Below are 14,360 nucleotides of genomic sequence, written 5' to 3' on the forward strand. Positions count from 1 at the left end.
GGGGGGGGGGGAGGGGGATGAAGAAAAAAATGTCGACAAATCGTTGGACCGCGAACCATTAGATGCCGCTAATGCTCAGAGAAATTGCGACTACCCTCTCCCCCCTCTTTCGATCTCCGCGAGAACCCCCCACTCCACGGGACGATTTATAGTAACGGACCTGTTGCTGCCCACCTATACTGAAAACCTTCGGAGAACTTTCAACTCTTTTCCCATTTTTTTCTCTTTTCCGGAAATCTAGCACTATTCTAGGAATACACTTGTGCTTGAGTTTAATTACTCTTAGCGACTTGTCATTATTGTTATTGCACGATGATAACGCTAGCGGAAATGTTTTTGACAGTTCCCTACAGAATATTCGTAATTCAAGCTATACGTGCGTTCCTCCGTGCGTCTTGCGCAACGTGCGCAACGTGCGCAATGTGTAATTCATGCTCGCTGGCTGAGGGAGTGGGATGCCGATTGTGTCCCATAGCGAAGTAGGTGAGATGGGAGTAGAGATGAGGCAGGGGGGAAGGGAGGGAGCGAAGGTACCAGCAGCGTGTAGGTAGGTGTAGGTAGGTGTAGGTAGGTTGGTCGGCCGACTGGTTGTTAGCGTCTTGTGCCGAGGATCCGGCACGAATCCCGACTAACGGGACACCTCGTGGCCCGCTGGCTTAGAATGCGAATGCTTCGTCTCCTCCTGCTATATACTCGGATGACGTATTTCTTATTTCAAATTTCCCCGCGACCTTCAACCTCCTGGAGCAGCATTAACGTGCAAGCCTGCGATGGGCCAGTGGCAGCAGGTAAGTGAATTCGCTACGTGAAATCAAAAATCTGAAATCCAAAATGCCAGAGGAACCAGAAGGATGCTGGGTCCAGCAGGTGGATCCCGGCGGTACAGGCCGCACCGGGAAAGTTTCCTGCTGATGGTTCTCCAAGCTGGCCGTTCTGATTAGAGGACTGGTTGCTCGACTTGGCGGACACGTGGCTATCGACGTGTCCATCGGCACGTATCGCAGGGTAGATGCGTGCGACTGTGGACACGCGGTAAACCGAGTCGACCTCGTTTGCCGAGCTTTCGCGACACCCGTTACGGATCCTGTTACCATCTAGCGAGTACTGCTTGTGCTTCTTCCAGTGTCTTTGGTTTCGCCGACGGAGCAGGTGCCCGAATTCCTCCGCCACTGTCCTTGATTCGCCTGCGTCTCCCGTGAGATGTTTCTAAATTTAATGCGCCGCCGCCCAGTGCCTTTAACTTTGGCCCCCGTTAATTCCTATTGCTCGCAGCCACTCGGCGCCTCTTACGTCTTACGCTTCCAATCGGCGTGTGCGTAAATGCGTAAGTGAAAAGTCCACCGAATCGCACCGCGCGCCGGACTCTATTCGTGGCTTCGCGGGCTAATAGGTTGCGCTCTCGCTCTTTGAAGTTCCCGTGTGGACAATCGCGAGCCCTCGGGTCGTTTTCCCAATTTTCCCAATTTTCCCCGTGAGCATGTCAATACCAATGGTTGAACGTTGGCCGCACTGGGAAGCGCGTCGTTCGGGCAATCGAAGTGCGCGTCCATTTTCGCTCGGGGGTTATCGATTTCAAGTAACTTCTATTTCCTCGAACTGCGTGCTTGGTCGTACTGGCCCCGTACAGCCTCGCCTGTACTTCCCTCTCTTTACGTCTTTGCCGGCCAACAGGGAATACATGGAATTTGAAGAAACGCGCAGGAGGGACCCGCCCGCGCGACCTGGTGACCGGCGCGGTATTCGCCCAACGTTCAGCAGCGGCTAAATCGGGCCTCAGGAATTCGCGCGCAATCCGATTATAGTCGCATGCAAATTTATTTGTTTTTTCTGCGTTTCTCTCTGACACTCGGACGCGTCTCTCCCGAGCTCTCTTCGTTTTTACTGAATCGAAAAGCCCGACTCGGCCCCCACTCGGGGCATTCTTGATTCGCTCCCTTCGCATTGTCAGTGGCTGACACTGGTCTGTCGTTCTGTTTCTCTGGAGTCGCTAAATGCAAACTGCTCGCGTAGAAAGGGAATCCATGGGATTGATAACACGAGGAATTGATACAACAGTTAGAACATGGGACATATACGTACTGTACTTGCCCGACCAGCAGCTTCCACATATGAGACCAACTTTTCCACCCATGGCAGATCCGCGTTAATCCTTTCCTAGAGAAAATTCTTCAAGCCCACGGAAAAGCACGAGACACACTGTATCCTCGATGGTGAAGCTTCCCCCGGAAGCTGGCAAAGGCAGTTGTCTCATCGTGAAAAGAATTTTTCAGTTTAACGAAAAATGCACGGAGACTATCTTAACAGTTTGCCCATGAGATTTATAGAAATGAGCGTCAGTTATAGCGAAGGATAATATTTTATAGAACACGTGGGTGCATCGACTTTTGTCTTATTTTTTATTCCGTAAAGATGTTTCTTTAATGCCAATCGATAATCGTTAATCGAATCAAGTGCAACGCCATGCTGCGCGTTCCCGCTTACTGCCGCTTACTGCCGCGGACTGACTGACTCGCCTGACTCGCCTGACTCGCCTGACTCGCTTGACTCGTCTGACTCGGCTGACTGGCAGCTGCTCGATTCTCCTTTCGAAACTCCGATTCCTACTCCGACTACAGTCCGACCGCTCCGACCGCTCCGACCGCTCCGAGCACCACGAGCACCACCAGTACTTCGCGACCGACTGTCAAGAGAGAGACTATAGCTCATCAGAATCTCATTGGGGTAGCAACGTTATATATACACCTACACATCAATATATATGTATAGGTATTTGGCAATTTGATTAGGCCCATTAGCCTAACTGACTGCCTGAGTGGTTTTTCCGACCTGATAAAAAAGTCCCTCCCCGATTCTCTCTCTCACTCTTCCACCTTTGCCCTATAATCACAGCTTTGAAATCCGTGTCACAGGATCCGGTACGTGTCACGTGTAATCATTGCTAAACGAACTTGCAATTTGTTCGACTATTTGGATGGGTTTTGCCTGTTTTTTTTTCAAATTTCAACTTCAGTTGGGTTGAACCTATCCATTCGAAACTCGCCTGATTGGCCCCCGAGCGTCCGGAGTACTCTCCTGTGCGAGCACCTGCGATTCTTGGGGATCGACCTGGAGGCCTGGAGGCCTGGAGGATCGATGGACGAAAAGTCTTGGGATAGAACGACTGCCACTTGGAAAGGGACTATCTATGTTGAGGAGTAGCCGACGCTCTTGGATATTTAATGATCCTGGATCGAAATAACGAGCAGTTAGCCAACATTCGAGTAGGTATAGACGACGTGTGCCAGACCTCTGGATATGTATTATAATGTGGCCTCCACTCTCGTATAAATGCTGCGGCTACGTTATTAAACCCTGACAAAGTGCATTGCATTTGCATTCAGCAATTTTCGATGGGACATTTTGCTTCCATGACTCTTTAGTTTGTGACTCGTTTAAATGCCGGCGGATTACTTAATGCTGTATTCCCTTATTCCGATGGTATAGTCGATCAAATGTCAACCTACTTTTTGGGACCTCGTATGCTGCAGCTACGTTCGTAAATTTTTTGTCCAAGTGCTTCATTATCTTTTTGGCAAAAAGAATGTAAGAATGAACATGGTTTTAAGGTCGAGGAGGTGAACAAACTTATTATTATGCCGAAAGGAAACCGGAGTGACCAGTAGGTGGGCGAGGATCGTTCTCGTAGATCGTGTTTGGCTGCTCAAAAGTGGTTTCCATGGTTTCTTTCATTTTTCGTTTTTTTTAGGGGGGGGAGGGGAGGGGAGTCAGAGCCCAGGGCCGGTATGGTGATTTCGAGAAAAAAAAGATAAAATTGGGTCTAGAACGCGTGCCGCCGAAATGTCTTGGACGGAACTGATGGTCAATCAGGCCCAAGTTTTTCTCAAGGATTTTAAACGGTTTCATAGCACGATCATTTTTTTACGTATATCTTGTTGGGATTTTTAAGAAATTTTTGGTAATTGGATAAAAGTCAAATTTCGATGTATGTCATAAATTTCATGTATTGTCAGTCAAGATTACTATCTTCTAATCGGCATATGTACAGCTTGTGGCGTTTCACTCTTCTTACGGTGTTGTCCACGTTTTGTTAATTATGTACAATTAATTTAAAAATACAATTCGCAAATGACTACTCTATCAGAATCTTGAAAATCCAAGAAATATTGGTCATTTGATATTTTTTAAATAGTAAGAACGACTAAAAACGCGTCTTGCGGAAATCGCACATAGATTCGAGTCGCTTAGAAGTTAAGAAAAAACATATAAAAAATTGTTCGAAAACGTTTCATAAAACTGAACTCGCATGAATTTGGGCCGTGTTCCAACTCGCAATCCTCCAATTCTGAGTTACCATCTTGAAAAAAAAAAATTCTCCCTTGTAGATTAAAACATAGGATGGCGGAGCGAACGGCAAAAAAATAAAATTAACTGAAAAGAAATATTTGATTTGAGTGGCGAGTTGGAACGCGCCTCGACAATTTAATTGGGAAAATATTTTTAAAAAATCCATAGCAGGTACATAGTGTGAAACGATCGCTCCGTATCCCAGGATGACAAATACAAGAAGAAGAGGTACGTAGGAGGAGGATGACGATGATGACGACGAGGAGGCCAAGTTTAAAAATGGAAACACGGCCCGTCAAAAATCTCAAAACTTTACACACAGGAGCAATAGAGAGTGCGGTGAAAGGTCATTTTCTGAAAATTCGAGGATTCCCGAAGAGCCACTCACCTGCAGCCCCGTTGCGACCCTCCCTTTCGAAATTCTCCTCGACTTCCACATCCTCCCCCTCCTCCACTACCTCGACTTCCTGTTCTCGACGATCCTCCCGCATCCGGAGAATCCGCGAATCCAGGCGAAGATCCGGAGTCTCGTGCGGAAGGTCCTCGCTGCGTCCTGACAAGGTCGTCTTCGAGTGGTTCCATTTTTCGGCATCCTGCATTTCCATTAACAAATGGCGATAACCTTCTTCCTCCTCCTCGACCTCCACCCCAACATCCTGACGAGGATCCTCCTCCCGTTCCTGATCCAGCTGCCGTCGTCGATCTTCCTCTTTCTCCTCCGAGCGATGATAACGCTTCTCCCTCGACTCCTGATGAAGGTCCGAGACGGAGGACTGATCTCGACTTGTTGGTGGCAACCCTCGCCCCGAATCCGCCATCGACGTTCGCTGCTGTTCCTGGAGTAAGCAGGCGCTCGAGAGGAGGTCCCACTGGCGAAGTTTCTCCCGGTCGAGTTCGAAGGACGCGGACGTTGACGTAGACGCCCTGGCCATTTCCGCCCTCGACGCGGACGGGGGAAGGTTGCCTTCCGCTAAAAAATGCTTCGTTTCTTCCGGACTAGACTTACGGTACGCTTCGTTCTCAGGATCCCATACGTAACCAGCACTACCAATACGGTCCATCGCTAGCCTCTCATACGTTCTGTCTTCCTCGATCTCACTGGAGGGTTCATCGTTTTGCTCGAGTAGTCTGTCCTCGTCGACTTCCTCTTCATCTTCCTCCGACTTGTTGGGATTCCGGCGTTTCACGCGTGGCCTGTCGACAGACTCGTCGGAGTTCTGACGTAAGACTATACTGTCATTCACATAGGTGGCGCCACGGGTTATCCTGGGTCGTGTCTTGGGTTCCAGATTGATCCTGGTAGGTTGATTAGACGAAGAGGATTGCGGGTTTTCCAGGTTGTCCAGGGAACGTGCGTGTCTCAGACTCACTCTTCTCAGACTCTCCCGCCAGAGGGTATCCTGCTCCCAAGGATCCTCCGGTTGGAAGGAATCCTCAGGACTCCTGTTAGAGTATCCTGAACTTTCATTAAGACCAGGCGCTTCCGGTGTCTGATCCATAACCTGTCTATTAACGCGATTTCTTTGCTCTACTAAATTTTGTAAACCCACATCGTCCAGAAGACCTTCCAAGGAACGCGACCTTCTGTGGGACGTTTGAGGCGTTGAGAATTCCATTTCATCGCCTGCGCCGATCTGGGTTTGACTACCTGACTTATCCCTGAGTCCGTGTGGATACAAATTTCTAGTGCTGATGTCCTGCATGGATATATCTGGCAAAGGATCAGTGGATTTTACTCTCCTGAGCGTGTCGGCCTCATAGAAGTTTCTCTTGTCAACCAAACCAGTCTTGTTCTCCGCGAGGAATTGGCTGGACGTTTTCCTGAGTTCCGCTGCGATGCGTCTTGCTTCGTCTATGTCCACAACTTGAATTTGTCGTGGCATCTGTCTCGGGATTGGATTTACCATCCTTCCGATGTCATTCCTTTTATTCAATCCAGATGCGTCACCCCTTTGATTATTCAATTGTGGCAAACGCGAAGTATGGACTAACGTGGGTCTTGCCAATTGCGCGTCCACACTGCTCACACCTGCCTGAAGATCAGAATAGTAATAAGGAGCTGACTGATCATTTTGTAATTGTTGTTGAACTGGTGAAGAGTATGAACTTTGTGGATTGGCCTTTACCGTTGACGTGGATGCTGGATACTGACTGGAATCTTGACTCGATGATGATCTATGATTGGATGAGAGGGAATACCTCGCAGAATCTTGACTTACTTCCCTGGAATGTTGTTGCTGCTGCTGCTGCTGCTGTACTCTTTGATCTAAATAGTTTGCTGACTGTAAGGCGCTGCTGATCAAAGCGTGATTCCCCGAAGACAGAGAACCTATCGGGGATGGCATCGACGAGGACTGACCACTACCAGGTCGCTGACAAGCAACGGAAGTGGAGATCGATGCTGTGCCTGATGTCAGAGAGTAACTTGAGTCTCTGCTGTGAGATGCGATCAGTGATCCATGATGGGAACCTTTCTGCATTCTGTAGGAATGTTCCTGGACAGTCTGCCCAGTCTCTGACCTTATTGCTGGTGAACCTCGCAGGGGCGAGAAACTCCCGATGTTCTCGTAGTGAGCGTCACCTGTGAATGATTGGGAATGCTGGTGCGAAGGTGGAGCGTCGCTCACCCTCATCGATGGCAAACTACTTGCTGAGCTGGTCTTGCTTCGTGTCCCATAGCGAAAAAGTTGGTCCAGAGTGGTAGAATTCAAGTTCATCTTCGCTATTTCCTGACTGGTGGTTTTCTGTAGCTTGTCAGCAGCAATCATGTTTTCGTTGAAGCCATAGATACTGTTGTAACTAAGGTCCTTGGCGTAGAGGTCTACGTTGAAGGCATCCCTGGCTTGAAGTTTCTTGAAGTATTGATCCAGATCCACGCCTACCCCGTCTAAATGGCTTCCTAAGGATTCTAGTTCGTCAAGGCTGTCCAAGACTCCACAGACCTCGTCGCTGACTGGTCTCCTCTTCATTTGTCGATGTCTAGCTTCCTCTTCCGGGTTTCTTAATTCGACAGAATCACTTCCCGATGCACTTCCCAAGGATATCCGACTGTCCCTGAAACTAGAGCTTATTGTGGCGTCTGAAAATCTAGATGGCGATCGATGCGACTCCACTTGGGGTGCAGGTTTGTTCCAGGACTTTGGTGAATCTCTATTTGACGAATTGTCTCGCGTTCCTGCGACCTGAGGAGACACTTTCTTTGCCTCCAGAGTGTCCTGTAGCTCTAGAGAATCTAGATCTTCCAATGGTGGCGGTGAAGTAGGTATAGGAGGTGGAGAGACGAGCTCACTATCCGAAGAGTCATGCAGTTCCGCTATCAAGGCTCTGCTAGCACCCAGGTAATACGATGCTGGTCTGAATGTGTCCGAGAGACTAAATCGCGGATGCCTGGGTGCATCCAGAGAGTCAAGATCCTTGGAAGATTCGTCATCCGCGTCGGAGCTGTCGGATTTGAGCGTAGTCAGGATATCGGGAAGGTCCGATCGTGCTGAAGTTGCTTCCCCGTTGGAGTCCCTCTTTCGGCACGTCCTTTTTTGACTGATTTTTTCTTCCTTTTCAGCCAATTGACTGACCTCCATATAAACAGGCTCCATTTTATTATCAGCAACGCACACAAACTCATAGTGCGGTGTGTCCAGGGTTGAATAATCGCCCGAATCGTGTTTTCTTCCATTTTTATCAGGTGCCAGAAGGGAGTGTCCCATACCGTTCTGCGTCATCTCGACGTAGGAGCTCTCCTCGTGATTCAAGTTTGCGAAGAGGCTCTCCATCATATCGGGATTCGGTCTGTCGTCGTTATTGGGATCCAAAATGGCCTTCCTGGGTGACATGGGTAGATAGTGTTCCTCAGGACTGGGATCCTCAGCCTTTGATGTGGGACTCGTTGTCGTACTTTCGCCAGACAATTGATCATCGTGTGTCACTAGGGATTCCGTCATACTCAACCTAGTGTATCCTGAAGTAGGTACCACATCGAGCTCCTTCGTGGGCTCGTTCATACTACCCTTGGAAACTTTCCTTTTCCTTCTACGATCCGCAATGTCTTTCTTTCTTCTTATAGTTCCTGTGTAGCTTTCCGATGCCTCTGACGTTTTTCGTATCCGTCGTTCCTCCTCCTCGTCTTCCTCGCTCCTCGCAGGATTATCCAGCTCACTTCCGGTATCATACAGAAGAGTCTCAGTGTCACTAAATACACCCCTGTGCTTGATCTCTTCGTTCCTCTCATCTTCCTGACGTCGAACTTGTCTTGATTTGCGCTCAAAATCAGCCAGAAGATCCTTAACGGATTTATTATTGCTATCCTGCATCTGCTGCGACTGACTGTCCTCGGTCCCAGTTGTTTCCGTTACGTCGGCACGTTGCTCGGATTCTCCCAAGGCGAAGTCACGAATCACAGAGGCTGATTTCCGGCTGGAATCCAAACGTGAGACATGAGCTTCCGTTGCCTGAGGTGGTGAGACCTTGAGAGGTTCCTGCATAGCCAGCATCTCCTTGACGGGACTGGTTTCGTCCATGCTCGATTCGAAGGATCTTATCCGCGACTGCACCAGATTCATAGTCTCCTGTCTTCCATGATCCGCATCGTTCTTAACGTCCGGTACGTTCTCCGGCGTTATATACTGATAGGAGAACTCCTTGATGACCTTACTCTCGTCGATCTTTGAATCCCAATCTTCCTTGTCGTCTCTCTCCTCCTCATGCTCCTTGGAATCCCACTGAACGTTCTTCGAGGTGTGCCAGGATTCATTAGGAATGTATCCAGCCAGCGTGCTGAGTCTACCCTCGGATTTGAAAGCCTGATCGCTCGAAGAGTATGTACTGGGCGTCTTCAGTATTCCCGAAGGTTTCTTGTTCGATGCATTCCTCGGTCTCAGGTTATCGTAACTAGTAGCAGCGACGTCTCGTCTCTTTTCAGTCTTGGAATTCGGAGCGAAGTCGCTTCTACCAGCGATGGAGAAACTGATTTCCTCGTAACCGGCGTCAGGCGGTATTCCGCCAGGATTAGTAGTGCCGGCGCGTCCGGTATATTTATCATCAAGCCCAGTGCTCGAGGAACTCGGTGTTATTCGGATAGGATCCAAGCTCGTGTGGAGACCAAAGGATTCACGATCCTGGCCGACAGTACCAGTGGAAGATGTAGCGCCGACAGGACGATCCTCGAGGACGTTCCGGGGACTCCTGGCTGCGTGCGAGGGTCTGCGCGTGCGCTTCCTCCGGACATCGCTCAGCTCTGATTTTTTGCCAAACAAACGTTCTCGTTACGGCGACGCTTACATAAACCACCATGAGAATGACGTCCAGGGTATCAAATAGAACCAAGCAGTTACACCCGACCCCGTTATTATTCGATCGCTTAGACAACTGCACAACCATTGCCCAGAGTTCCGGGTGGATACGATTCTGTAGGATAGTGGGAAAGCCGCAGTACCAACATTACCACCACGTAAGTGAAAACTTAGTTAGATGGGAATTAAAAGTGTCCTCGCAGTCAGGACGACTAGAGGAAAAGGATAGAAGATGCGGAATGAGAATTAAATGAAGAAAATAATCGAAAGAGAGATGACCTCTTGGAAACAAGACAGGATGCTCTTTCGAACCTCTAATGAAATGGAGCGTTGTAATGAAACTGCGAGCGTCCAATGGTTATTACGAACAGCAACCCCTATTGCACTGAAGTACACGTTGTATACATAGTTATAATCCGACCATTGAATTCCCCGCGCACTCCCCTATGGAGATTACAGTTCCGATTGTATATAGGATCCTGTATAATGTCAGGCAGTAGGTAGGTAGGTAGGTAGGTAGGGAGGTAGACACTGGGAATGTTATACTATTGGTGATGGGAAATGACGTCAGAGCGGCACGTCTAGTGGCATAGTAAGTAGTAACGGAATTGCATAGTAGGCGGCAGAATAGGTGACAGAATGATAAAAACTATAGGAGAGAATGATAGCGAAGAGTAGTGGTATAGTGATATCCACAGAGAGGGCGCGAGTAGTAGGAGTGAGTGGTGGTACTGGAACCAATAGTAGGGATGAAGACAGGTAATTTTGTAAATGGTCGGGCAGTGTGCAGTGATCTTAGCCCGAGTGAGTGGTGCCGCTGGAGATTAGTCTCGAGGTGTTAGTAGAGAACGGATTGTCAAATATTCAGGAGCCGTATATCGTAGACTGTGGCCGACAGTGTTAGTGAAATAATTAGAGAATATTAACGTGCCATGCCTGATACCACCACAGCATCCACACCGGTCCATATGGAACACGTTCTCTAACATGGTAAGTTTTGTTAATCTTTCCATTCACCAGCCCAGACCCAGCAGCAGTACCAGGAGAATAGAGACGCAGTCCCGTGTGAAGATTTATTATGATACATATATTTTGTAGAATTTGTTTTTTCCATTCTTCTCTTTCTTTTGTTTTTTTTTTTATTTTACTTATCTTAACCATATGGTAGAGTACTAATGTTTGTTTTAATATAAAGCTGCATTTCTTTTGTTTCTTTTATATTTATTACATCATAGAAGTCTTCCTCTCTCTCTCTTTCTCTTTTTCTTTTCTTTTGTTTGCTCAATCTGTCTGCTCCGCGAGAAACTCGCTTTGTTAGTTTGACGTGGATTAATTATTCAATTGATTAGTTGTATTATTTCTAAACGAGTGTCAAGACCCATAAGATCCGGTAGACGATAAGGATACATCACCACCCGAAACGCTCATACACAAACTATGTCTACGGTTAAAGGCAAACAGGACAGACAACAGAATCGACGACGAAGAATAGCGGCACATATAGAATCGAGTTCCCGACTGTTTTACAATAGAATTGCGGATAGCGGTGAGTAACCGGGGATATGGAAAATTGATTGACATAAAAATCCTCAAGCATCCCCAGGAATAATTCCATGTCCCTCTGGTACTCACGAAAAGCGGATGAAATAGTTCTAGATGATGACTTCCGAAGAGGAGCTATCCCTACCTTCGTCGTCGCTCGAGTAGCTGTTGTATCTTGAGACATTTGTGACAGATCGTCTTCCATCAGTGCTCTTGCTCCTGACGTGGACCCTGTGGCCTTCCTCGCGCCTCCTGCAGTGCCGTGCCTCGGCGACGGAGGCTTCGTGTGCCGCCAGATCCAGAAGTGCCTGCTGCTTGTAATAGCTGGACAATTCATTGTGTGCCGTTCCTCTATTTGCAGATCCTGATGGCTTCCTGGTGAGCGGTGACTGCAGCATACGCTGCTTCCATTCCAGCAACCTCTTCATGGACTCTTCACGCTGGAATACGGAGAGAAGGACAATGTACACCGCGATGCACCGAACATTACTGAGACCAGGTAAGAGAAATGTTGAAGGTGGACGGAACGTTGCGGTGAATCAGCACCGAGTCGAACACTCATAACTCATTAATGGGTTCCTGAGTCAGTGAACGTACCGGCAGCCATTGACGTTTCTACGGTATGAGTCAATAGCCGGAAAGGCAGAGAGCAAAAAAGAAAGGAATAAAAAGACGAAAGTTGAACCAACAGCTCACCTGCTGAATTTTTCTCTCGCCATCGCGAGAATCTTGTCCAGACGATCGCTCGGTGCAGTCGTCATCTTCACGATCCATTGCTGCTGGATGTCGCGTCCTGGGTAGTCGCGCCGACGCCGACCTCGCGAATTGTTGTTCACTCCAACGTCTCGTTGCTGCATGACCCGATGGACTCATATGTGGAAGATGAGTACCTTGATTACCCAGTGCTAGGATTTTACTGTGCGGCCCATTGGAAGTTTCGTATTCGTGGGATATCCGCCGTGGTACTGTACCAGCTTCTCCATGAACCAGCAATTCGCGTGCGCTGGGTTCGTAGCTGCGCTCGCGTAACGATCTTCTCAATAGTGGTTCATTTGATATTCTGTGTTTAAGGATGTAGAGAATAGTACAAGTTGTCTTTGGGTTAATTAAGAATTTACTAGGATATTGTACAGAGCTACTTACTCCGTGTGCCTCTGCAGTGGTTGACTCGATATTATATGCTGCTGGTGTAGCTCTCTTTGGTGATGTCTTGGAATGTTACAGCTATTCTCATTAGGATCGTGATCTCTCTCACGATTGCTGGATGATTTTGACGGAGTCGTTGCTCGTGATAGAGATTGATTTCTCTGTTGCTGATGATGCTGAGGAGTTTGATGTATGTAGACTGCCGATTGTCGCATCTGGGCAGCATATCTTGCAAGGGCAATCATCAAGATTAAATAATAATTATTATCATATTGTAGTTGAGGATATTTTATCAGGGATTCTTTGATTATTTTAGATTTATTTACCGCTCCTCGGAATAGAAGTAACCATCACTGGCCGGCACCTCGCTGGGATTAACTATGTCTAGACTGGACTTGGGTCTCTGTGGTCTTCTCTGTTGATTAGGATGATTAGCACCAGGTTGTTGAAGCGTCTGTTGCTGGGGTCTTCTGGTAGCCTCGTACTCCAGGAAATCTGCGCTATGTGGTCGAGGTGGTGGGTGTGCTCTGTGTTGTCGCATGATGGCTGTTAAGCAAATGCAATGTCTACTACTCATTCCTGTGCTAGATGACATCGAAGATATCACAAGATTTTCCTTATTCTAAAAATCTTACCACTAACAGGTGGCGCTGTGGAGTAAATTTGCTGTTGATGTTGCTGAGTGTAAACCGGAATGGGTATAGGTGCTGGCGCTTGGCCTTTGGTGTATCCCACAGGACCAGCTGGTCTTTGATACAGCTGTGGTCCTCCGGCGTAAACATCTTCGTAGTCGCCGTTTCCTCGAGCATTCCTGGGCTTTATGCTTCTACCGTAAGTGTCAGGGGTTCTCCGCTCTGTATTCTGTGGCTGACTGTACCCATAATTTAAGCCTGATTTGTCCGTTCTCAGGGATTGTTGAGGTGGCTGCGTTACCCTGGTACCATATATGAGACTGTTCCTGTCGTACTCGGACATTGGACTCTTGCTGCTCAACCTGGCATCCGGGGAGACTGGCGACTTCCTGTAATCCGGATCTGGCGACGGCGTCGAATACTCATTGGAGCCATCGTTGGTGAGTCTTTTTGGTTTCGGTGGAGCATTGGCGTAGAGAGATTGACCAAAATTTCTAGCCATCGGTTGGACAGTCTGGACCTGGTTGCTGGGACCTGGTTGCTGTTGAGTAATAGCATACTTGTGCTGTGTTGCGTGTTGGTAATGCTGGTGCAATAGTGCCTGATGCTGATGAGAATGATTTTGTTGACTTTGCGCAGTTTGTTGATATTGTTGCTGAGACGGTCCAGGCTGTGCGTACTGTGCGGAGGATTGCTGCATCCAGCCATTGACGATTGGTTGTTGCTGGGACTGACTGTCATGACCATTATTATTAACGTTGCCAGGCCCATTATTGTTGCTAGTTAAATTTGGAAATGAGACTGTGTTGATACTGTTGGGACTTGAATTGTTGTTGGAGGCGTGACTAGGATCATCTCTCGATTGAAAGCCATGAAACCCGGAGTCACTGTCGTCGGCGCTTTGATTTAAAATTGAGGATATGGATGACACACTGGGCCTTGCGCTTCTCTCGCCATCAGCGGGCCCCGCTACGTCCAGCGCAATCGCAGCGTCAGCGCCAGCCCTGCAAAAGGAAGTTTCTTTTAAAGAACGGGACAAGAGAGGGACAATCCTTAGCCGTAGGAGATTGCTGCCAGTTTGAGCTCCTCTTTCATTGCTCCGTTCGCCTGATCCAAGACCTACCTCAACTAATTCTCATACGGGACTCTGGAAACTTTCTCGAAACTAACTAACGAGTTGGACGGTTGCCTTGCGATTGCAGCGGAGTTTCGGGGCCCCCGGATGTTTTATGCTACAAATGTACCTGTGAATCTGTATAAAGCTCCCCGCACGAGAATACGTAGACACGCACACAGCTTGGCCGAGTTTGCCGAAGGAACGAGCAGCAAAGCGAATTTTCCATTACCCGTATTCAGGCTAGCAATAGTCTCTCACCCTTAACTTCCCCGACTACCCCCCCCCCCCCCCCCC

At 48.2% G+C, this 14,360-nt stretch overlaps 1 protein-coding gene and 2 long non-coding RNA genes across 14 annotated transcripts in view; 2 read left to right on the plus strand and 1 right to left on the minus strand.

Annotated features, from left to right (window-relative positions):
* Positions 1–14,360, minus strand: part of LOC107270247 — an 85,436-nt gene that overhangs the window by 28,544 nt on the left and 42,532 nt on the right. For 11 of the 12 annotated variants that reach the window (XR_003060482.1, XM_025087661.1, XM_015745092.2 and 8 more), the window contains 6 exons: positions 12,953–13,953; positions 12,644–12,863; positions 12,315–12,545; positions 11,868–12,231; positions 11,317–11,611; positions 4,733–9,574 (listed from right to left, as the gene is read on the minus strand). Coding sequence is in view for 11 of the 12 variants with exons in the window: in XM_025087661.1 (XP_024943429.1) it covers positions 4,733–9,574; positions 11,317–11,611; positions 11,868–12,231; positions 12,315–12,545; positions 12,644–12,863; positions 12,953–13,953 (6,953 nt within the window). In the remaining variant the exon portion in view is untranslated. The remainder of the gene's footprint in view (positions 1–4,732; positions 9,575–11,316; positions 11,612–11,867; positions 12,232–12,314; positions 12,546–12,643; positions 12,864–12,952; positions 13,954–14,360) is intronic. The other variant, XM_025087657.1, reaches the window with a different exon arrangement.
* Positions 9,584–12,764, plus strand: LOC107270260. The gene is made up of 3 exons (XR_001538280.2): positions 9,584–10,619; positions 11,533–11,670; positions 12,634–12,764. It is a non-coding gene; the product is annotated as an uncharacterized LOC107270260 (long non-coding RNA).
* The window catches only part of LOC107270257, a 4,260-nt gene continuing 2,906 nt past the window's right edge, over positions 13,007–14,360 (plus strand). Inside the window, exons 1-2 of the long non-coding RNA XR_001538277.2 lie at positions 13,007–13,148; positions 13,227–13,389. This is a non-coding gene — a long non-coding RNA (uncharacterized LOC107270257). The remainder of the gene's footprint in view (positions 13,149–13,226; positions 13,390–14,360) is intronic.

The sequence above is a fragment of the Cephus cinctus genome, unplaced genomic scaffold (assembly GCF_000341935.2).
Source record: "Cephus cinctus unplaced genomic scaffold, Ccin1 Ccin1_scaffold0715, whole genome shotgun sequence".
Lineage (NCBI taxonomy): Eukaryota > Metazoa > Arthropoda > Insecta > Hymenoptera > Cephidae > Cephus > Cephus cinctus.